At 47.6% G+C, this 22,705-nt stretch overlaps 1 protein-coding gene and 1 long non-coding RNA gene across 2 annotated transcripts; both read left to right on the forward strand.

Annotated features, from left to right (window-relative positions):
- The first annotated feature begins 328 nt into the window (after positions 1-328).
- Positions 329-6,262, forward strand: LOC128801805 (uncharacterized). Its single transcript, XR_008435251.1, has 2 exons — positions 329-1,046; positions 4,270-6,262. It is a non-coding gene; the product is annotated as an uncharacterized LOC128801805 (long non-coding RNA).
- A 2,348-nt stretch (positions 6,263-8,610) lies between these two features.
- Positions 8,611-11,802, forward strand: LOC128801700 (serine/threonine-protein kinase PAK 3-like). The gene is made up of 7 exons (XM_053967738.1): positions 8,611-8,732; positions 9,486-9,591; positions 9,922-10,093; positions 10,511-10,707; positions 11,124-11,261; positions 11,398-11,457; positions 11,713-11,802. The coding sequence occupies exons 1-7, from the start codon at positions 8,611-8,613 to the stop codon at positions 11,800-11,802; spliced, it is 885 nt and encodes a 294-aa protein (XP_053823713.1).
- Positions 11,803-22,705: the final 10,903 nt, after the last annotated feature.

The following is a 22,705-nucleotide window of genomic DNA, read 5'->3' on the forward strand; positions in this document are numbered from 1 at the left end:
TCAGGCCGCCAGCGGGGCCGTGCTTCGCCCCGCTCTCACCAATCAGCGCGCCACAACCACGACTGACGGCACAGCCGGCCAATCGCAGCGAGGGGCGGGCTCTGCACACGGCACCGCCTCGCCCCGCGCTCTCAGGGCCCCCCGGGCTGTGCGAGGGCAAAGCCGCAGCTGAGGAACAGCCCTGGAACGGGCCCGGGCCCGGGCCGGCATCCAGCGCAAACACAAACAAACTTCTCCGCACCTCCCGACACGGCTTTCCCTGCCCTGCGCCTTCGCTGCCTCCGCCTCTGCGGCAAGCCCACGAGCCTCACTTCTCCTACCCCCTAATTAGGAGTGTAATAAAAAGGTCTTTGTTCATCAAAACGAACATTGAAAGAAGATAAGAATTTAAACTGAATAGAGAATTTCAGACTGTGAGAAGAGAAAGAGGAGAAAAAAGGGCAGGGGGCTTGATAAACAACAAGTATTCTGCTTAAGAATTGTGCAAATGCAGCTAGCACAGAAGACTGTGTAACTAACTATATACAAGCTAACTTTTAGGCCAAGGACAACCAGCAAAGAAGATAAGGAGCCTTCATCCCCATGACCACCAAGGGAAGAGAGAAAAAGGACCCCCTAGCAACCAATTGCACCGGCGCAGAGTACATCGAGAGAAAATACGTCAACCGAAAAAAAAAGGGAGGACTATAAAAACAAAAAGGTCAAAGGGGGAAGGTGCGCTGTGGCAGAGTGGAGACTCCCCGGCTGCCCAGCGCTGTTTTTTTGCTTAATATCTCTTGCTTAATAAATTCTTGTTAATTGATTTATCTGTAATTAGCCTCCCCAATTGAATTTGTCCATAACAAATTTGGTGCCGTGACTCGGATAAGGGCAAACGGGCAGGAATTCCTAATTAGGGAGGCGCCCCGCTGCCTTTTCAGCAGCCCTGGTGCAGGCTTTTCCTTCTCGGGCCCTTACCGACGAACCTAAATTCGGTATTAAGCAAAAGGGATACCGGTAACCCCGTAATCTTTGTGCACGAAGCCCGGGCGAAGACGCAGGACAGCGTGAGTATAAAAGTGGGATCCGCTCGGTTGGGGTTGGGATCCCAGGACATAATGTACGAGACGTCTTTTTAGGACGAGGCAAGTGTGGACCTCTAAGTAGTGCGGTTTCCAGACCCCGAGAGGGGCTGGGCCACGAACAGGGGGCCACGAGTGTGTGTGTGTGTGAAGGTGTCCTGGAAGATGGGACAGAGGAAAAGCAAGCCCTCTGATTCCATGGGGACGGGGACCCCGGTAAAGTTTCCCCAGATACCACCTGACAGTCCGTTAGGTTTAATAATAAAATCTTGGGATTAATACCCTTCAAGAAAAGGGAAGGATAGGGCAAAAATGATACATTATTGTATGCAAGTATGGGGAGGGAAACAAATCCGTGGTGATAATTTATTTTGGCCAGTGTTTAGAAGCTTCGAGGACTGGATTTGCCAGGCATTAAACATTTATGTAAATTCTAAAGAACCTTTTGATATGGATGAGAGCAAGTACGCTGCTCTCTGGATAGTGGGGGAAACAAGAACAAAACTTTTTGCCTTAAGCACCTAGGGAGAAAAAAAAGAAAAATAAAAAGCCTGAGGAGGTTCCAACTGCACCCCCTCTACCATACATACCTCCCCCTCCTCCACCTCCACCAGCACCACCAGTAGTCTACCCCAATTTAGATCAAGGGGGGGATTTTGAAAACCAGGAAGTAGAAATCCTGGAACCGGTCCCTGAGGAAAATTGTCGTGTTACTCGTAGCCTAACAAGGGGGAAAAGCGAGAGGGAAAGGCAAGCTCTATATCCTTTAAGGGAAGTAGCTTTGGGAATGATCCCTAATCCTAATGCTGGTCAGCAGGGACAACCAGCCCAAATTCCGGGAATAGGTTATGTGGAGGTACCTCTTAATTCAGGAGATGTGAGGGAGTTCAAGAAAGAAATGGGACATCTATTGGAAGACCCCCTCGGAGTTGCAGAACGGATGGATCAGTTTCTGGGGCCCAACGTGTATACGTGGGACAAAATGCAGTCAATACTGGGGATTTTATTCACATCTGAGGAGCAAGGGATGATCAGGACAGCCGGTATGAGAATTTGGGATAGAGACCATCAGGCAGGACCCCAAGCAGATACTAAATGGCCTTTACAGCATCCTAATTGGGATAAGCAGGATCCCCTGCATAGGACACATATGGCAGACTTAAGAACAATTCTTATCCAGGGGATCAGAGAATCAGTCCCTAAGGGGCAGAATGTGAATAAAGCTTTTTGTGAGAGTCAAAAGAAAGATGAGGACCCCACGGAATGGTTAGGACGGCTCCGGAGATCTTTTCAGCTGTACTCCGGAGTAAATCCTGACACTCCGGAAGGACAGATGTTATTAAAGACCCAGTTTGTGGCCAGAGCCTGGCCTGATATTAGGAGAAAATTGGGAAAATTGGAAAAGATTGAGGATTGGCATGGTAGGGGCCTGGATGAATTGTTGCGGGAAGCTCAGAAAGTGTATGTCCGGAGAGAAGAAGAAGGACAGAGGAAACAAGCAAGAGTGATGATAGCTGTGGTGAAGGGCAGAGGGGAACGCTTAGTCAGTTCCAGGGAAGTAAGCCGAAGGGCCAGAAGGTAGAAGAAGGGAGAAGAGAAAAGGAGAGTGGACAAGGAAGCTGCTTTTATTGTGGTAGGAGAGGGCATTTTCGGCGGGAATGCAGAAAAAGGTTAGCAGATGAAAAGCAATTCAAGGAAGATTGAGGGGGTCAGGGACTCTATTTGCTGGGGACCCAGAAAAAAACAGAGCCCCTGGTAAAACTAAAAATTGGTCCCCAGCAGCAAGAATATGAGTTTCTTGTGGACTCAGGAGCTGAGAGATCAACGGTTCAAACCCGTCCCTCAGGGTGTAAATTATCAAGAGAAACAATACAGGTAGTCGGGGCAAAAGGGGAAGCCTTTAAAGTGCCTGTAATCAAAGACGTGATTTTTGAAACCAGCTCCAAAATAGGTATAGGGTCACTGTTGTTCATTCCAGAGGCTGACTATAACTTACTGGGACGAGATTTGATGATTGAATTAGGAATTGGAATCGACATAAATGACAAGTAGCTAAATATTAGATTATGTCCTCTTCAGGGTTAATTTTCTGTTCGTCCTCTACCCGAAGTGTGGTATACCCCAGAAAAAGCAGGCTGATTGGACATTAAACCTTTTGAGATAATATTAAGAAATCCTGAAGTCCCAGTTAGAGTTAAGCAGTACCCAATTCCAAATGAAGGAAGGAAAGGGGTCAAACCTGAAATTGAAAGATTAAAAGCACAAGGGTTATTAGAACCCTGCATGTCCCCTTTTAATACTCCTATCCTTCCTGTTAAAAAAAACCCGATGGGAAATACCGTTTGGTACATGATTTACGAGAAATTAACAAAAGGACTGTAGAAAGATTCCCTGTAGTAACTAACCCTCATACTTTATTAAGTCAGTTAGGCCCCGAAAATCAGTGGTATAGTGTTATAGATTTAAAGGATGCATTTTGGGCATGTCCCCTTAAAGAAAGTTGTAGGGACTATTTTGCCTTTGAATGGGAAGACCCAGACACCCACAGAAAACAACAACTCCGTTGGACAGTACTTCCACAAGGGTTTACAGAGTCCCCTAATTTATTTGGCCAGGCACTGGAGCAGCTGCTTACAGATTTTCAGTTGAGAGAAGGGGCTGTCCTGATTCAGTATGTAGATGACTTGTTAGTAGCTGGGAAAGAAGAGGAAATTGTCAGGGAAGAGAGTATAAGATTACTCAATTTTCTAAGCCTGAAAGGACTCAAAGTGTCAAAATCCAAATTACAATTTGTGGAAAAAGAGGTGAAGTATCTCGGACATAGACTGAGTCAAGGAACGAAAGAAACTAGACCCAGAAAGGGTTAAGGGAATCTTAGCTATGCCAGGGCCAAGGACAAAGCGGGAGGTTAGACAGCTGTTAGGATTGTTTGGGTACTGTAGACAATGGATAGAGGGATTTAGCGGGAAAGTAAAATTCCTATATGAGAAACTAACAAAAGAAGGCTTGCTTAAGTGGACTCGGGAAGATGAGGAAAAACTACAGGACCTCAAGGCAGAATTAGTAAATGCACCGGTTCTCAGTCTTCCTGATTTAAAAAGGCCCTTTTATAATATAAAACCAGGTGATAAGGTGTTAATAAAAACCTGGAAAGAAACCTCACTAATCCCAAACTGGGAAGGCCCCTATGTTGTTTTACTTACTACAGAAACTGCAGTCAGAACCGCCGAGAAGGGATGGACACATGCGAGCCGAATAAAGGGACCGATTACTGCTGCTGCTGCCGAAGACCCCTGGAGAATAACCAGCCAACCCGGAGATCTTAAGGTCACATTTAAATGGACTTAATGGACTCAGTAAAAATTGTACAAACCAGCTGGTATAGTGAGATATTGGATTATGGATATCCTATAACTGATGATTTTAGAGTCTATTGTACAAATAAGGATTGTGATTGTTACCCTTTTGTATGCTATATTTGTAAAATTTGCCAGGAACGGTGGTGGGTCCATAGTTATAGAGGTACCCCTCCTAGGGGTATTTGTAAAGGGTGTTATCAATTAGAAAGAGAACTGACAAAGTCAGTCCTAAAGATTGGAGAAGAGAACGGGACCCTACCAAGGGAATCCCAAGAGTGGTGGGAGGTGTTTACTAAGGGGGCTAGGCCTGAAAATTGTTGTTACCACTCTAATGAACCAATTCCCCTAATTGTTCAAATTATAAAAGGGAATTGCCGGAAGACTTTACCTGGAATTCAGTGTAATTCACCGCAAGTGAAGGATAAGAATTGGGAATCATTCAAAAAGAGGCAGCAAAAACAGAGTAAGGGTCCTCCTGAAGAATATCCTTGCTGCCGAGAAGATGGTACACCTCGCGGCTCGAAGCAACCGGGTCGGCGAGCGAGGCAGAGGGATAAGAAGCAGTGGAGGAAAAACTGGGACAATTCAAAGGTATTTCAAGAACTGCCTCAAGGATACTGATCTCCCAAGGGTAAAGGTGAGCCCAGCAATAACATGTCAAACCAAACAGTGGGAAGGGGGAAATAATGATAATCAAGTTCTGGGGCGGTTTGGACTCCACCCTTGCTGGCAAATTCTGTACATATTAGTTATATGTTGTACCTGGCCTGTACAAGGGGACTATGCACACCAGCCATTTAACTGGACTCTGACCAAAATAGACCAAGGGAAAGTTGTTAAGCAAAATGCCACCACTGTAGCTCCTACTTTTTTAGTTACTAATGAGGACTTGGTGAACTCTGTGTGGGGATGGAGTAAACCTGACTTCCACGCTATCTATTGGTGTCCTAGTTCCAATCCTGGGAGGGGATATTGTAATTACCCTGGGGAATATCTGTGTGGATATTGGGGCTGTGAAACCATAGCAACTGCCTGGGCTGTTACCCATCCAGATAAATTTTTACAGGTCTCATGGTATCCTAAAGGATGCAAAGTTCCATGGTATGGCACTCAAGGAGAAATTCTGTATATGGGGAATTGCAGGTCCTGTGATATTGTTGTTACTAGGTTTGACTTTCGGACCTTGCATTTTTAATAAAATCATAGACATTGTAAAAGGAAGACTAGAGGCAGCTCATCTAATGCTTATTAGGGAGAGATACGAAGCATTGCCCAGGGACTCAGAAGTAGATGAAACCCTGGTCTTAAGCCACCAAGAGTTAAAGCGTTTTAATGAACAAATTGGTAAAGAGAAAGAGGAGGGATTGTAATAAAAAGGTCTTTGTTCATCAAAACGAACATTGAAAGAAGATAAGAATTTAAACTGAATAGAGAATTTCAGACTGTGAGAAGAGAAAGAGGAGAAGAAAGGGGGGGGGCTTGATAAACAACAAGTATTCTGCTTAAGAATTGTGCAAATGCAGCTAGCACAGAAGACTGTGTAACTAACTATATACAAGCTAACTTTTAGGCCAAGGACAACCGGCAAAGAAGATAAGGAGCCTTCATCCCCATGACCACCAAGGGCAGAGAGAAAAAGGACCCCCTAGCAACCAATTGCACCGGCGCAGAGTACATCGAGAGAAAATACGTCAACCGAAAAAAAAGGGGGGACTATAAAAACAAAAAGGTCAAAGGGGGAAGGTGTGCCGTGGCAGAGTGGAGACTCCCCGGCCGCCCAGCACTGTATTTTTGCTTAATACTGCTTGCTTAATAAATTCTTGTTAATTGATTTATCTATAATTAGCCTCCCCAATTGAATTTGTCCATAACAGGAGCATCAGTGCATCGCTTGGATTTCCCCTAAAAAGGGAAAAACGGCCCAAACCCCTTCGGCTGAGTGCAGGAGTGGAGAGATTTCTGGCAGAAAATGACAAAAATGTTTTTTTCCCCGGGCTGGTAAGAACCAACCAAACCGAACTGTGGTGGCACCCCCCAGCAGCGCCTCTCTGCCGCCCCAGCTGAAGCCCTCGCTGGCTGCTCCAGGCTCCATGGGCACACTGGGAGCCTGGGAATGGGCCCCGGCTCGCGGCACAGCCCCCGGGGCAGCCCCACGGCCCCCACGGCAGCTCCAAGGCTCCTCCAGCCGGGATGGAACGTGGCAGGGGGAGCAGGGGAAGGGACGGGGCTGCCGGCGCCAAGGGAACACGAGGGACACCGGGGGCACTTCACAAACATTTAATGCAAAAGAGAAAATCGTAGGAAAGGCAAAAGCAACAGAAACACGAGGCCACACGAGGCATGTCCCATTGTAGTGGGGTGATGCTGGCCCAATGCCAGGCACCCACCAAAGCCGCTCTCTCACTGCCCTCCAAGCCTGGACAGAGCAGATAAAATTTAACCAGGGTTCAGGAGTTGAGCTAAGGACCAGGAAAGATCCCTTATCAAACACCGTCTGTTTCTCCTTCTTTTCCTGCTCCTGCTCCTGCTTTTCCTGCTCCTCCTTTTCCTCTCTCTCTCCTCCTTCTCCTTCCTAACCCCACCTCCTCCCCAGTTCCTGCCTTCTGTGTATTTAGAGTGGTGAACCTTACTTGTTTTTAGAACTAGAACAAAGATCCAGATGGAACATGGGTTGCTGGTTTTAGTCAGAGGTATCAGTGCCTAAAGGTTATGTCTCCTTTGCTCTGGTCCCGTCCTTGTTCCTCCTCAGTGTTCAGGCTGGGTGGGCTATGGGGTGTCCTTGTTTGCTACATTTTCAGAGTTCCTCTTGGATCCTTTGGGCCATAGGCTGTGTACTCTGGGGGAAAATGCATCACCTGCCTGATGGCAGGGCCCCTGTGGATCCTGCAGGTCTTAGGCAGGAAATGGAAAAGGATGAAATGCATTCTTTTCCTGTTCTTTAGACACCCATTGCTCACCCTAGGCTTTGAACTAAAGCAGTTCAGCGTGGACATTTGGGATTTGCTCCAGCCCAATTTCTTTGTGTTGGGTCTCAGTTTTCTCTTGCACACCTTGCATGGCAGAGGGCTGGTGGCTGCTGCGCTGTTGTTGGAAGGGTCGATGCACCCAGGTGTTTGTGAACGCTGCAGGCAGCAGAGATCTCCTGTCTGGGCTGGCTTTCACTGCCAGGGCCTAAAGCGCTGCCTCTTTCTTCTCTGCTGTTTTGTCTCCAGGGCTTTCGGAACCGTTTCTAAAGGACTCAACAGGGCCACAGGAGGAGAGGTCGGTGTCAACGCGCCCAGCACGTCTGGCAGCTCTCCAGGGCTTTCCCCTCTGCTGGGAGCTGTGGCTGCAGCTTTGGGGGCCAGCAGAGCTTTCCTGCACAGGCTGCTCCTCTGAAGGCAGAGCAGTGTCAGCCTGCAGAGCACAGCTGGGACAGACTTGGTCCTTCTGAAGTGCCCAAAGGAATGCAAGGAGGGCAGCGGTGTCTGTCAGAGCAGGACATGCTGGCTTGGTCTTCATATCTAAAAGTGTGAATGCATCAGCTGCTGCAGACTGAGGCCAAATTTATCATCCCTAATTAGGAAGAGATCCTGCTTGGGCTCAATTTGGGGTTTTAGTTCCACTTCAGCTGTTCACAGAGAGAGAGGGAGAGAAATGAGAAGATGGATGTCCAGAGCAAAGCTCTCTCCTAAACCTTGCAGTTGTGTTTGGCTCTGGGGTCAGTGACAGCCTGTGACAGGGATCACCTGTGCAATGGATGTGTGTGTTTGCTTTGTTGTGCAATCCCAACCAGAGCAGTTGCATCTGAAATCATGACCAAATCCCACAGAATTGCTAAAGGGTTCCCAGCTGTTTTTCTCTGTTTTCACAGAACCAGAATTACCTCCTGCTTGCAAAATGTGTTTGAATAATAATGAGAGTGTTGAGGCCATTTGAGAAGACTGTAGGTGCAGAGAATGTTGTTAGAGCTTGGAGGCTGACAGCTGAGGGGCCGTTTCTGCAGAGCTTGCAAGGCCAAATGTCTCTGGCCATGTGTCCTGTCAGCAGCCCCCAGCTAGCAGAGCAATGGGCTGTGGGAATGGCACTTGCTGAGCTCTGGTGTCCCATCCCAAGGCAGTTTGGCACAGCCCGGCTCCGTCGCTCCAAAAAGACTCGCTCAGTATTTGCTGCGGCCTCCTGCCACAGACTCCTCCAGTTAAAGGTCTGCAATGTCCCTTCAGGTGGCCATAAAGAAAATGAGTCTCAGAGTGCAGAACAGGGAACGAGCGGTGAATGAGCTCCTGCTCCTGAAGGACAAGAAGAACCCCAACATTGTCAACTCTTTGGACAGGTGAGTGCTTCAGGCCTTATCCCGTGCACGGGCCCTGCCTTAACCTTTCCTGGCATCCGGAGTCTGTAGCCTGTTTTGAACATGCCTGACCCAACCATATCTTCCCAAAGCAACAGCCTGGCAGTTTGTTCCCTCCTTGTGCTTTTGTTGCTTTGGTTTGGTTTTTCCTTCAAGTTGACCCTGTTTTCTGTGTCTTACAACAAGTGCTGATAAACCACAGCAGAAATTATTTCCCTTGCTTCTTCTTCCCAGCCCTTTTCCATTGCTGCAGGATGCCAGGAAGACCAGGTTCTTGTTTCCAGAAATGCCTCATTTGCCAATTTTCACGGCCTTGCCTGTTTCTGAAGGGACTTTCTGAAAGGTTTCTGACCCCTTTTGTCCCAAGTGCTGCACGTCCTCCTCCCCTGGATAGCCCTGGGAGTTGTGTTGCCTTGTTCTGGAGGGAATGGTGGAACTGATGAGTTCAGAACCTGAACCAGCTGGGGGGCCAGTGTTGTGGTTCCACATTGATCTGGGCTGTTGCTAAACTGCATTTTTCACCCGCTTGCCATCTAAGGCCTCTCCTTTCTCACAGGTATCTCCTCCTTTAGACTGTGCAGATTCCAAGGGCTGTGCAGCCTGGCAGGAATGGCTCTCCATCTGATCCTGTCCTCATTGGCATGAGACCTGGAAACAATGCTCCACTCCAAGCTTTTCCATGGGGGAAATTGAGCACTGCACATTGGTCTCCATGCCATTGTTTTCCTCTTCCAGCTTCCTTGTTGATGGAGATCTCTGGCTGGTGACGGAATACATGAATGGAGGAACTTTTCAGGACGTTGTCACACAGACAAGCATGGCTGATGGAGAGATGGCAGCTGTCAGTCGGGAGGAGAGGGATCCTGCTTGTGACTGCCATGCCTTGGACACAATGGTCCTTCCCAATAGGGCGTGAGAACAGGAGTGGCTCCATGCTCAGGGCTTTGTTTCTCTGTTGTTTTTATGAGCTGGAGAACAAAGAGCCCCCTGCAGTGAACGGCCTGCCAGCATCACTGCACTTCTACTCTGTTCTTGTTCTCTTTCCTGCTGTTGTGGTCCTCTCTGTTTGTTTTGGATTTGATGTGCTGTTCTCAGCTTTGCCTTGAACCGTTTGCCTGGAGCTTGTCTGCACTGCACTCCTGGCCTGTCACAGCAATGTTGCTGCTGGCAGAATTCGTGTCCTTTCTTGTGTGATATATTCCGGCCATTGGTTTTTACCCTCGTCTTTCTTGTTCTCTCTCAGTGTCTGCAGGGCCTGGATTTCCTCCATGCGAACCGGGTGATCCACAGAGATCTGAAGAGCTCCAACATCCTTCTGGGAATGGACGGCTCTGTCAAGCTGGGTGGGTGTTCCTGGCCAGGCACGGCGCTCCCGGGCTGCGGCTGTGGGGCTGCTTCCCAGTGATGGCCAGAGCCCCACAAGGGCTGCTGGGGGCACTGCCCGGCCCCTGCTGCCAGCTGAGAGCGGCTGCCCCTGCAGAGAGCTCAGGAGAGGAGCAGGCTGTCAGGAGTGCCTTTGCTCTGGGTATGGCCCTTCCAGAGGGGCAGGAGTTGGAATCTAAAGCTTCAGTAAATCAGTAAATGCTTCTGCACGAAAACTGAGGGCTTCTTTAAGGGTCCAGTTCCATCTGTCCTTGGCTACAGCCCTGAGGACTTTTCCAGCTGACTTCACTACTGCATTCTCAGACTGAGAGTGGGGAGTCTTTGTGCTTGGTTTCCTCATTCCAGCTGCCTTTGACAGTGTTTGTTTCTGTCCTCAGCTGATTTTGGCCTCTGCGCTCAGCTCAGCCCTGAGCAGGACCAGTGCAGCTCCATGGTGGGCACTGCTCACTGGATGGCCCCAGAAGTTGTCACCAGTTCTCCTTATGGCCCCAAGGTGGACATCTGGTCCTTTGGCATTGTGACCATCGAGATGGTGGAAGGAAAACCTCCTTACTTCAAGGAAACGAGGGCCATGGTAAGAGGCAAATTCTGCAGTGGTTGCAGAGGCCTGTGAGCACAGGGTGACCCTGCACTGGGAGCAGCAGCTGGAGGCTTCTGCCCATGGGGAAGGGAATTCCCAGAGGACTCGACTCTCAGCACAGACGAATGTTCTGCAGTGTCCAGCAACAATTTGCTTTGGGATTTATGTCGTTGCCACTCTTCTGGCTGTGAGGATGACCTGAAAATGTAAAGCAAGTGCACCAGCTCTTTACAATGGCTGTGGCAGCACCAGGGTTTGGTTTTTTGGTTGGCATAGAAAAATGAGCTCTGAGCAGCATCTCTGCCAGGGAGGAGCGTGCCCCTGGAGCTGGGGCTGGGAACCCAGGCTCGATGTGAGCACTTGTGGGTGTGAAGGAAGCTGGCAGAGCGCTGAGTTTGCTTTTCCTGCAGGCTCGTGCTCTGATCCAGCAGAACGGGACCCCGCAGCTGCAGGAGCCCAGGCGCCTGTCGGCTCTGCTGCGGGACTTCCTTGAGTGCAGCCTGGAGCCGGACGAGGAGCGGCGCTGGTCTGCCCAGGAGCTGCTGCAGGTGAATGCCAAGCAGCTGCAGGGGAAGCAGCCACGCCCGGGAGGGGTTTTCTTGTGGGGCCCCCTCTGAGAGTCTCCAGTCTCGCTGCTTTCCACACGCAAAGCAAGCAGAATCCTTGCCCGGTTTGTCTTGGCAGGGTCCTTTTGAGGTCATCTTCACCTGGTGCCCCACAACAAGCAGGGCCATCTTCAAGCAGGTCAGGTGGCTCAGAGCCCTGCCTGACCTGAGCTTGGATGTTTCCAGGGAGGAGGCACCTCCCACATCTCTGGGCACCTTCTGTCAGTGCTTCCCCACTCTCCTGGTAAAAAAATTCTGCCTTAGAGCTAATCTGAGCCCGCTTCCCTCTCCTGAGTTTCAGACCGTTTCCCTTTGTCCTGTTGCCACAGAGCCTGTGAGGAAGTTGACTCTGGAAAGTAACAGTTCATTTCTTTCTTTCTTATCCTTTGGGCAGCACCCATTTTTATCATCAGCCAAGCCTCTCTCCACCCTGACCCCTCTGATCACCGCCGCAAAGCAACTGAGGGAGCAGTGGAGGAGATGAAGCACTGGAAGACAGCTTTTAGTTACAGTAGTTAGTAAGGACAACTAGTTAGTTATGGTAGTTAGCACTGCTAGTTGGTTATGGTAGTTAGGACAGCCTGTTTGTTACGGTTCTTATGACAGCCTGTTTGGTATGGCAGTTTTTTGAATAAAAACTCTCTTAAACCTCAACTCCCTTGAGGTGTCCCTTCCTTCTCCCTCTGTGACTCAGCTGCCCGGAGCAGTGTGAGGGGAGAGCGGGCCCAGCAGAGCCCAGAGCTGAGTCCCAGCAGAGCAGCCTTGGCATCTGCAGAGTCAGTAAGACAGAGTGAAAATTTAACAGGATAAAAATCCATTTGGATTTAGGTGAAATGTGCCGCTCTGAGTTTGCTAGCATAAGTAAAGCATGCTATTTAGTCTGGTAACTGCCTCACTAACAAAACTGCCCCAGCTGTGGAGAAAGAATGCAAATTTCCAAGCTAAAGAGATAAGAGACAAGAAAGACTCCTCGGACCTTGAAACAGACAGTGCAGAGTGACCCAGGAGTTCTTTCTGTACTTTCTGACAAAAACTGAGTACAAGTGTAGGTAGCTGTAAGTGTAACGGGAAATCGGCAGAATGAATATGCTTGAACCTGTTGTGAAATTCTATGAAGATGTAAATTAGTTAGGAGTATTAAACAAGGATTGGGAGTCCTCAGGGGCGCACATGTCCTTTGAAGGGGAAAGAGCCCTCACATGCAGCCAGCGCTGTAATAAACATACCGTCCCTACAAATCTTTATTGGAATTGTGGGGTCTTGATTTTTCACCGCAATTCATTTGGCAAGCCAGGCAGGAGGGTTTCTGTCCTCACAGAAAGGGGGAAGAATGGACTTCCGTAGCACACCCCGGGGAATTTCCCTGGAGGGGGATCTGCTACGCTTCGGCTTGTCACCTGCAGAGACAGACAATGACCTGCTGGTGTGCGGATAAACGGTATGTATCGAAAGGGCCCTGGGGGAGAGAGACAGGACTGTTCATAAGACACTCAAAGATGTTTGAGTGCCCAGCCTTGTTCCTGTGCCTGCAGGCACCCAGCCGATAGGGCAGCTGGGCTGGAGACAGGTTCATTGTTCAATAGAGTGACCGCTAGCGACTCTGGGGGTGAAGTCGAGTGAGACTGAAGTTTGTGTGCTTGTGCGTGGACATTGTGTGGTTAATGTGTTCTTAATCGTGTGAGTGCCTGGTGTATAAAGAGAGTGAACGAGCGAGCCAGTGAGTGTACCCGTGGTGCAGGGGGAAGTTCTACCCATGTCTGAAGCGGCCGAGTGAGGCCTGAGGCGCCGGCTGGGATAAGCTGTGGGGGCAGGGAGTGCCCCGCGGAGAAGTGGAACAAGTGGGGAAACGTGGGTGAGGACGTTTACTGTGTTTAAAGGTGGTGATTTGTGTAGACTGTGCACATTTTAACCATGGCTAGACGAACCTGGGGGGTTCCTCTGCCCCAGTGGTTCGGACTTGATTCCTGGAATTTTACTGTGTGCTGTTATTCTGATTGTGCCCAGAGTGTGTGGGGACCATCAGAGGAAGCTGATGTGGAGAGGTGCTGAAGTGTTGTATGCTGTGTTGTGTTGAGAAAAGTGGGCACTTTAAGAGACACCACCTTTCCCAGTGAGTTGGTGTGGTTCTTCCCCCACATTGTAGTAATTTGATTCTCAGGATTGTAGGGTTGTGTTTCTGGAGATTTTAGAAATTTGTTTGCAACAAGTGTAGCATTTTATGCAGAAGAGCTACAGTATGGTGATTTATGTTTAACTGTGGTAAAACAAATTAGAGGAATTCCAAGAATTCCTCCCCCACAGCAACTTAAGCCTTGACTCTCATGAATTTGAGATAAGGAGGGGGGTCTGTGTTTATGGACATATCAGAGTTTTTTCTGTAACAGGCACAGCCTTTTGCAGGGCAGCAAAGTGAGTGTCAGCAGAAACAATGCTTTAATTAGATTGTGCGGGAAGAGAACTGGAAAAGATAGAGATTTTGTAAAAGAGAGGTTAAATAAAGGAGAAATGCCGAATGATAAATGGAATAGCCTGCAGGCAATTCCTGGAAGTTTTTGATGCACTGAGAGGCTGGCATCTTGCGTGAGTACGACTGCAATACAGAGTTTGTGAGAGGGGCTGGTATTGCTATCCTATGCCCCAAGTATAAATTGAAGGTTCCTGATCAAGCCAATTCAGAACCTGAGATCTTAAAGCTTGTATGTGGAGGATCACATCTGATACCTGCCAGCTGGGGGTCTGTGTGTGAGAAAAACTGAGAAAAGACTGTGAGGCTTGGGTGGAAACAAAATAGTATAAGGAATGAGAACTAACCAGAGCAAAGAGGTTCCCGAACTAGCCCCTTTGGTGGGGGGCTCACTGGGAGAAAGCCACCAGTAGGGGCGGCTTGGAAAATAAAAAGATTTACAATACTTTATTGCAATCAATGCTATTTTAAGACGGGAAAGCAAATAAGGTGAGGTTTTGTATGCTGATATGTTTTTCACCTTAAAGAATCACCCAGAATGGCAGAGTAACTGTGGGTCAGAGTTCCCTCTGATCCACTGGGGTTAGGTCTTGAAAAAGAAAACAGAGTGTCATGGTTTGACGTGGAAGTGAATTTTTTCAGGAAGTGGAGTCAAACCAATAAGTGGTCAGGTTTGGATATTGGCACCTGGAGTGACCACAGAAGGCATGGACACGCCTCTGAGCACACAGGGGGTTAAAAGCAAGGACTCCCAGGGGAATGGTCTCTTTGGTTCTGGTCAGCAGAAGAGTGCAGACTCTCCCCTGCCCAGCCACAGGCTGGGTGGGGGAGGGGAAGCCACGCGGCCTTGTCCAGGGAGGTGGAGGGCGCTGAAGGTCTGGAACCGAGCCAGCTCCTGTGGATGGAAGGGTGGAGAGAAGCGGAGATGCCTTTGTCTGTCCCCCTCCCCCCCCCCACAAAGGGAAAGAGGCAGAGGGCCTGACAGCACCTGGAAATTTGCCGGCAGAGAAGGGGGGGGGGGGGGCAGGGATGATGCCCAGTGTGGGAGTTTAGAGTTCTGGGCAGAGAGTTCAACTGTCCAGGGAGTCTGAACTTTTAACCCTATCCTGGAAAATGAAGGCTTTGTAAAATATTACTCCTCCTCGATTTGAAGTAGAAGAGAGACAGTCTGGGATCTAAGATGTTAGAAGAAGAAATTTTTAGGTGGGAGGAGATGATAGAGTAGCTTTTGGCTGGACTTTTCTTGTTAGCCATAGACTGAACCAAATTCTCCTGCAATAGAGACTGCATTTTAGGGGGATGCAGTGGTGACCCAAGGAGACCTGCTTCAGCAACCACCAGCACAGGAATGGCAAGAACAGAGAAAAGCAGAGGAGGGAATGGTGATGCCCTCTGTCTTCAGGAAGATGATGATCTCTGTTCTTCTTGGACCCTTGGCCCCAGGGGAAAATGGGGGGGACTGTAGTTCCAAGATGAGAAGCTGAACTGTTGTCTCTTTGGGTCCGTGGCAAAGCACCCTTAAAGGAGCCCTATGGGCAGTCTGTCCATGCACGGTGGTGAGAGCACTGTGACATGGAAAGGAGCGTGTCATGCTGGCAAATTTTTCTCCGGGTGGCTGCCATGTGTGACATGGAAACACAGGAGGTGGCAACAGTGTTTCCTGGGGGGAGGGGTCTATGGCGCATGAGAGACTCCTCTTTCCCTTGATGGACTGAGTATTGATTATCTGAAGGATGGCAACTTGATCAGGAATCCCGGGTGATGTCTCACTGTGGTTTTTGTTGGAATTGGGTGGGAGGAGGAGTGTTTTAGAGGGTCTTCATCCTGGATTTAGTGTATGTGTCTTTTATAGTAGTAGTAAAGTTTTGTTCTTTGTTACTAAGTTTGGGCCTGCTCTGCTCTGTTCCTGACAACATCTCACAGCATTTCTATTGGGAAGCTGCATTTTCATGGGGGCGCTGGCATTGTGCCAGTGTCAAACCATGACCCCAGAGCAAAGAGAAGGCAAATCAGACATTGTTGTTCACATGCCATATAAGGCAGCGATGTATGAAATCAGACAAAGCTTATCATCCTGAAACACAAAAACGAAATGCATGATTTGTAAAAGGCTCCTCCTAAGGTAAGGGAGGATGAGGAGGACCTCCCCAAAAGGGAAGAGGACTCAGGCTCTGAAGGTATTCCCACTCGAACCCATCCCTCTCCTGGCAGTCCAATCTCATCCAGAACTAGGAGGTAACAGACCCCTCTGCGAGAGGCAGTGGGACCAGGAAAAAGGAAAGGGTGGAATTTTGGTTGATACAGGGGCCATATATTCAGTTTTAAATAAAGCTTTAGTACCTGTGGAGAATTATTATGTTGTAGTGTGGGGAACAACTGGCCAGTCTGAGAAGGCATACTTTTGCAAACCTTTAAAGTAACAATGGGGTATTTACAAGTTTTTGTATATGCCCAACTTGCTAAACATTCTAGAATGAGGAGGTTACTCTGGAGGTAAATGATCAAAGGTACATAGAGGTGTTAAGTTTAACATTAACAGCCATTGAAAATAAGGAGGAAATTAGTGAAGAGATATTAGGACAAGTATTTTCAGGGCTATGGGCCTCTGATGTACCAGGGAGTGCGAAGAACACCCCTCATAGTGATCAAGCTTAAGGAAGGGACACAACCAGTGAAAATTAAGCAGCACCCCCTGAAAAAGAAGATAGGGAAGAAATCAGCCCAATCATTGATAGTGACATGACTGAGGGCTGTCAATAAGATAACAAAGGATTTATATCCTATGGTAGTAAATCCATATACCTTACTAATTTAACACCTGAACTAACCTGATTTTCTGTTTTAGATCTGAAAGATGCTTTCTTTTGCCTCCCTATCCATGAAGCCAGCCAGAAATTTTTTTGCACTTGAATAGAAAAACCCAAAAAGCAGGCACAAAACCTAGCTCACACGGTCCATGTGCCTCAAGGCTTCAAAATGCCCCACTCTGTTTGGAGAACAACTTGCAAAGAACCAGAGTTCTGGGAAACTCCACAGGAAGAAGGAAGAAGCCTTTCAAACTTCCTAGAACTCCAAGGATACAAAGTATTAAAGAAAAAGGCAGGGGCATGGCAGGGTGGTGCTGGCTGTGGGTTTATAATTACAGACTGTTTGTCAGATAGAGATCTCCAGTGGACAAAGGAAGCCACTCGGGCCTTTCACCAGCTAAAGAGTGCCCTCATGTCAGCTCCAGCTTTAGGACTTCCAGATTCTTTCTATTCTCCCATGTGGCTCAGGACTTGAATTCATACTGGAGGGCAGTTGCTTACTTTTCCAAGCAACTAGGTGCAATGCCAAAGGATGGCCAGGTTGCCTCAGAGCTGCAGCAGCAGTCGTGCTGAATGTACAAGAAGCACGCAAGTTTACCCTGGGACAGAAATTGACTCCACTAGTGTCCCACACAGTGCCCGCAGTACTGGAAGTAAAGGGCGGCCACCGGCTCTCACCACAGAGGTTCCTGAAGTACCAGGCCATCATGGTAGAACAAGATGATATAGAGAGAGTGGTAACTAACATTGTCAGTCCAGCTTCTTTTCTCAGTGGAAATCAAGGAGAAGCAGTACACCACAACTGCTTGGAGACTACTGAAGTTACTTACTCCAGCCACCCAGACTTAAAGGACACTCCTTTGGACGATGCAGAGACCTGGTTCACTGACAAGAGTAGCTATGTTGCCAGTGGAAAGCGACCTGCTGGATATGCAGTCACTACCTGCAGAGAGGTAATAGAATCTGCACCCTTACCAGCAGGCACCTCTGTGCAGAAGGCCAAGATTATTGCACTGCCCCGTGCCTTGGAAACGGCAAAAGGAAAGAGAATAAACATTTAGACAGACTCTAGACATGCATTCGGAGTTGTGCAGGCACATGGAGCTGTCTAGAGAGAGAGAGAGGGGACTGCTGACCTCACAAGGAGAGAACATCAAACATGCACAAGAGATAATCCGGCTGCTGGAAGTATGCATATTAAAGCACACCAGAGAGTGAGCTCAGAATTGGGAAAAATAAATGAGCTGGTGGATGGAAAGGCAAAGAAAGCAGCAAAAGGTGAGGTAATTATGGACAGATTTCCCTTAAAGGTAAGCCAGAATATAATAATACTAATCAAAAGGGACATATAACCAACAGGGGTGGGCTACCATTGAAAGGGAGCTGGTACTCCCTCCCCATTTGTGTAGTCACTAGTAAGAGAGCAGTACAAGAAAACACACTGGGGCCTAACTATTTAAAAGATTTTATAAAGTGTGGCTCCTTTCCCAGATTGACCAAGACTGCCAGTGTTACACAGTGCATCGAAATGAAGTGTTGACTTTTTAAGTGGTAGCTTCCACAGGCTTTTTAGAACACATATTTGATTGAAAGGATCATTGCCAGGAATTTATATGCCACTATCACTCAGGTCAACTGACAGTGTGATCCTTGCCTCCAGACTAAACCCAAGAATACCCCCAGATAAAACTTGGTCACACTGGGAGGGGCCATGGATCTGGACAGCTGTGGTAAATTGGCTGTTCAAAACCCTCATGGAAAGGGGGGTGTCAGTATTTATGAGTATTGACAAACACATTTTCGGGGTGGCCAGAAGCATTCCCCACCAGAACTGTCAAGGTGACCAGAGTAAATAATACCGCTTTCAGAGTTCCAGTCACAATATTCCCAGACAAAGGATCACATTTTATTTCCAGAATAGTGCAAGAAACCTATATGGTGGCTTTAAGTAGACAAGTCAAAGAAAATGAAAAGACATGTGGCTGGAACTCCAAGCAGGGAGCTAAGTGAACCAGAACATAACATACAGCCTGGGAATTAAGTATACGTTAAGTCTCTTACAGAAAAGACTTTGGAACCACAGTGGGAAGGACCATTCCAGATGCTTCTCACCACCCACACCACAATCAAGATTAAGAAGCAGAATGACTGGATCCACCATGCTTGAATGAAGCAGGCACCAGAAGCCCCTTGAAAATTGACACCAAGAGACAATGAACTGAGACTAAAACTTATTCAGGCAAAATGAGTGTATTGCGTGGGGGGGGTAGTTTGTAGGTTTATTTATAGAATTGCTTTGTGTATAATTGTAATTGAAATCCTGGAATAACTCTATCCAAAACAATGCTGAATGGCTTTGGTCCCAGGTTCTAATCAGTACACTGGATCGATAAGAGAGCTGGCCACTGCAGCAGACTTAGAACTTAAGTCAAACTTAGAACAACCCCTACAGTTATCCCTAAAAGATAACTTGGGGTCCAAGATCACAAGTTAATAGTAGGAGCGCTTGGTATGGTTCAAGATAACGTGTCTTTAGCTTTCAGTTTTATACAAGCACAGTTTTGGGTGCAGGCAACAGCAGCTTTGATCATACAGGAAGAGGTGTGTATTTGTTTTGGTTTAGGGTAAATTTGGGAGACAATCTCCAAAAGGTTTCCTCTAGAAGGCAGATTCAATTGGCCCTTCTCTCTAACTGGTTCGGGGAAAAATACTTCCCTGGAGAAGAGTGGAAAAAACTGTTCATTAAACAAGAAAACTTAAACAATATTAAACAATGAAATTTCTTGCCGCTTTAAAAGAGAGACAAACTCAGAAAAATTCCTCTCTTGCCTGGGTTGCAGCTTGGCTCACTCAGTCTCTTATCAGTCCCTCTGGTGCTGGAAATGCTGTGGCCCAGGCCTGGCCCACTGGGCCACAGGTGTGAGCTGCTGGTGCTCTTCTGGTTGTTCAGTCCAGAGCAGGTTTCAGCAGGTCTAAAGAAAAGGAAAAAACTACAGTCTAGGGAACTTCTTTGCTTCAGTTAGCTAAAACTAATTAAAAAGCAAAGGAGAGCTCTGTCTCACTGTCTGTCTGCAGACAACACAGTCTGGGAGAAGGAATGTGAAGGAGTGAGTGTAGTTTCTGAAAACAAACTCTGCACTTCTTTTCTCTCTTTTTACTCTTGGAACAAGTCTTAAAGGTGCAAAACTTATTATTCACCATAAACAGAACAGACGATTGGGGATAAAAGCATCATACAGTCAACCTATGACATTCTACTCCTTATCCCTATATCGTTAGCTTACTACTAAAACAAATATATATATTCTAACTCTACAAACACATCTAATATACAGCTATATAAAGACAATGGTAGTAACATTCAGCAAACAGTGATATTTACACATAGTTCTTACTCAACAATTAAATCTTTTTGAGGTACACATCATGTTCTTCTATTTTTCTGCATTATCTACTATGTGTAATTTGGTCTCTGAGCAAAGACAACTTCACTAATGGGTTTGTCTGTATTCAAGGCAGAATTGATCTATACTGTTTTCTTTAACAAACTTCTGATATGTACTACTGGGACTTTGTTTCTATCTACTATATGTAAAGGTTTAGATTGGGTAGGGCTTACTCGATTGGTAGAGCTTTGGGTGTTAACTAACTAGGTGGCTTTTGCCGGATGTTGCTCTTAGTTTTTAAAAGATCTCTTACTTAATGTTTTTAAGGTGGTTTTTAACAGTCCATTGTACTTTTCTACTTTGCTTGCAGCTGGTGTACGGTAGGGAATATGGTACAGTCACTTAATGCTATGTTTTCTAGCTTAGGTGTTGGTAAAGTTGTTCTTGAAATGAGTCTTATTGCCTGACTTAATCTTTTTAGGGGTACTATGCTTTTAAAGGACTTGTTTTTTAAGGCCTAGAATGGTGTTACGGGCTGTAGCATGAGGCACAGGGTAGGTTTTTAATTATTTTGTGGTGGCTTCTACTATTGTGAGCACGTAGCGCTTGCTTTGGCGTGTTTGGGGCAGTGTGATGTAGTTAATCTGTTAGGCTTCGTGGTTTGACATGGAAGTGAATTTTTTTCCAGGAAGTTGGGTCAAACCAATCAGTGGTCAGGTTTGGATATTGGCACCTGGAGTGACCACTGAAAATATGGACACTCCTCTGAGAACACAGGGGGTTAAAAGCAAGAACTCCCAGGAGAACTGTCTCTTTGGTTCCGGTCTTCAGAGAGTGCAGACTCTCCCCTGCCCAGCCATGGGCTGGGTGGGGGAGGAGAAGCCACCCAGCCTTGTCCAGGTAGGCCGAGGGGCTGAAGGTCTGGAACCAAGCCAGCTCCTGTGGACAGAAGGGTGGAGAGAAACGGAGATGCCTTTGTTCCCCCACCTCTGTCCCTTCCACAGAGGGAAAGTGACAGAGAGCCTGACGGCACCTGGAAATTTGCCGGCAGAGGAGAAGGAGAAAGGGGGGGGGGATGATGTCCAGCGTGGGAGACGGAACGCTGGACCGAGATATCAGCCGTCCAGGGAGTCTGAACTTTTAACCCTTTCCGGGAAATGAGGGCTTTGTAAAATATTACTCCTCCTCGATTTGTAGTGGAAGAGAGACAGTCCGGGACCTAAGATGTTAGAAGAAGAAATTTTTAGGCGGGAGGAGATGATGGAGTAGCTTTTGGCTGGACTTTTCTTGTTAGCCATAGACTGAACCAAATTCTCCTGCAATAGAGACTGCATTTTAGGGGGATGCAGTGGTGACCCAAGGAGACCTGCTTCAGCAACCACCAGCACAGGAATGGCAAGAACAGAGAAAAGCTGAGGAGGGTGTGATGATGCCCTCTGTCTTCAGGAAGAAGATGATCTCTGTTCTTGGACCCTTGGCCCCAGGGGAAAATGGGGGGACTGTAGTCCCAGGATGAGAAGCTGAACTGTTGTATCTTTGGGTCTGTGGCAAAGCACCCTTAAAGGAGCCCTATGAGTGCCAAGCCATGGGGGCTTTTAGCCACTCGGCACAAAGCTCGGATAGCTGGTACATCTGAGGGTCCACCAGAAGAACGGGAGGGACACTCGGGCTGCTGAAATCCTGCTCGTTTATTGAAGGGTCGCAGAAGGGGCAAACAGGGAGACAACGAAGCAGAAGGGAGGCAGATTCCAAGAGCCCCGAAGAGTGGGGTGAGGATTCTTTTACTGCGTAGGGGTAGGAGGGTTTAGCATTCGAGGCTACAATCGGGAGAAGGCTAAAGGGAGGGGAAATATAACATTAACCAGTGGGGAAAAGGGAAAGGAGTGTTCTTGGTGGAAGAACCAAAGGGAAAACGTGGAACAGAGAAGATTCTAGGCTAAGGGGCAGACTTGAACAATAACTGACAGGACAGGGGGAGGGTACAATTCTCTTACAAAAGGGGGTGGAGAACTCATACAACTGCTGTTTCCCATGGCAACCCTAGACTGACTTCCCCAACCCCTCCTCCTACATCTCCCCCGTTTTTATTTATTAAATAAGCACTTCCCAATGTTTTAAGCAACATACGTCTAAACAAAAATAAAGCAACCGAGATAATGAACATTATCAGAAAGATCCAAAAGAGTCCCCTGAGGATGATAGCAACCCACCCTGAGACACCCCATTGAGATAGCAGTTTATTCACAGGATCTACAGTTGAGGTCTCAGTCTTGAGGTCGTCAACTTGCTCTTGGATCCGCTGGATATTAGCTTGGATGGATGTGCTCTTTGATGCCAGATTGAAGCAGCACATTCCTTCAAAGTCCTCACAGCCGTGGCCATGGGCGAGCAGTAAGAAGTCAATAGCAGCCCTATTTTGCAGTGTGGCGTGCTGGGTGACTTCTTCGTCCGCTAGCAAGTCGGAAAGGGCAGCGGACGTGGCGTTGGCCTGCTTACTGAGCCAACACTCGAGGTGAGAAAGCTCACCGAGGGCCTTTGCTGCGGCATACCATGGTAAAAATATGGATACCACAACTCTCTTCGTCTTTCCCCAATTGTAAATTTTTGAATCACAATTTTTGTCGAATTGGTTATAGGATCTCTTTTTGCGAGCCAATTTATTTTCGTTTTTCCAATTTAAAATTTGGGTTTTGTTCAGTGTCAGTGTGGTAAGCTGCCCAAGGCTGCAGG

Source organism: Vidua chalybeata, chromosome 31 (assembly GCF_026979565.1).
Source record: "Vidua chalybeata isolate OUT-0048 chromosome 31, bVidCha1 merged haplotype, whole genome shotgun sequence".
Classification (NCBI taxonomy): domain Eukaryota; kingdom Metazoa; phylum Chordata; class Aves; order Passeriformes; family Viduidae; genus Vidua; species Vidua chalybeata.

Bases quoted from the DNA above. Each gene is read 5' to 3' on its own strand.
- LOC128801700 (XM_053967738.1), top strand. From the start codon at position 8,611: ATGTCCCTTCAGGTGGCCATAAAGAAAATGAGTCTCAGAGTGCAGAAC. The intron at 8,733-9,485 runs GTGAGTGCTTCA...TTCCTCTTCCAG, and splicing joins ATTGTCAACTCTTTGGACAG to CTTCCTTGTTGATGGAGATC. The intron at 11,458-11,712 runs GTCAGGTGGCTC...TCCTTTGGGCAG, and splicing joins GCAGGGCCATCTTCAAGCAG to CACCCATTTTTATCATCAGC.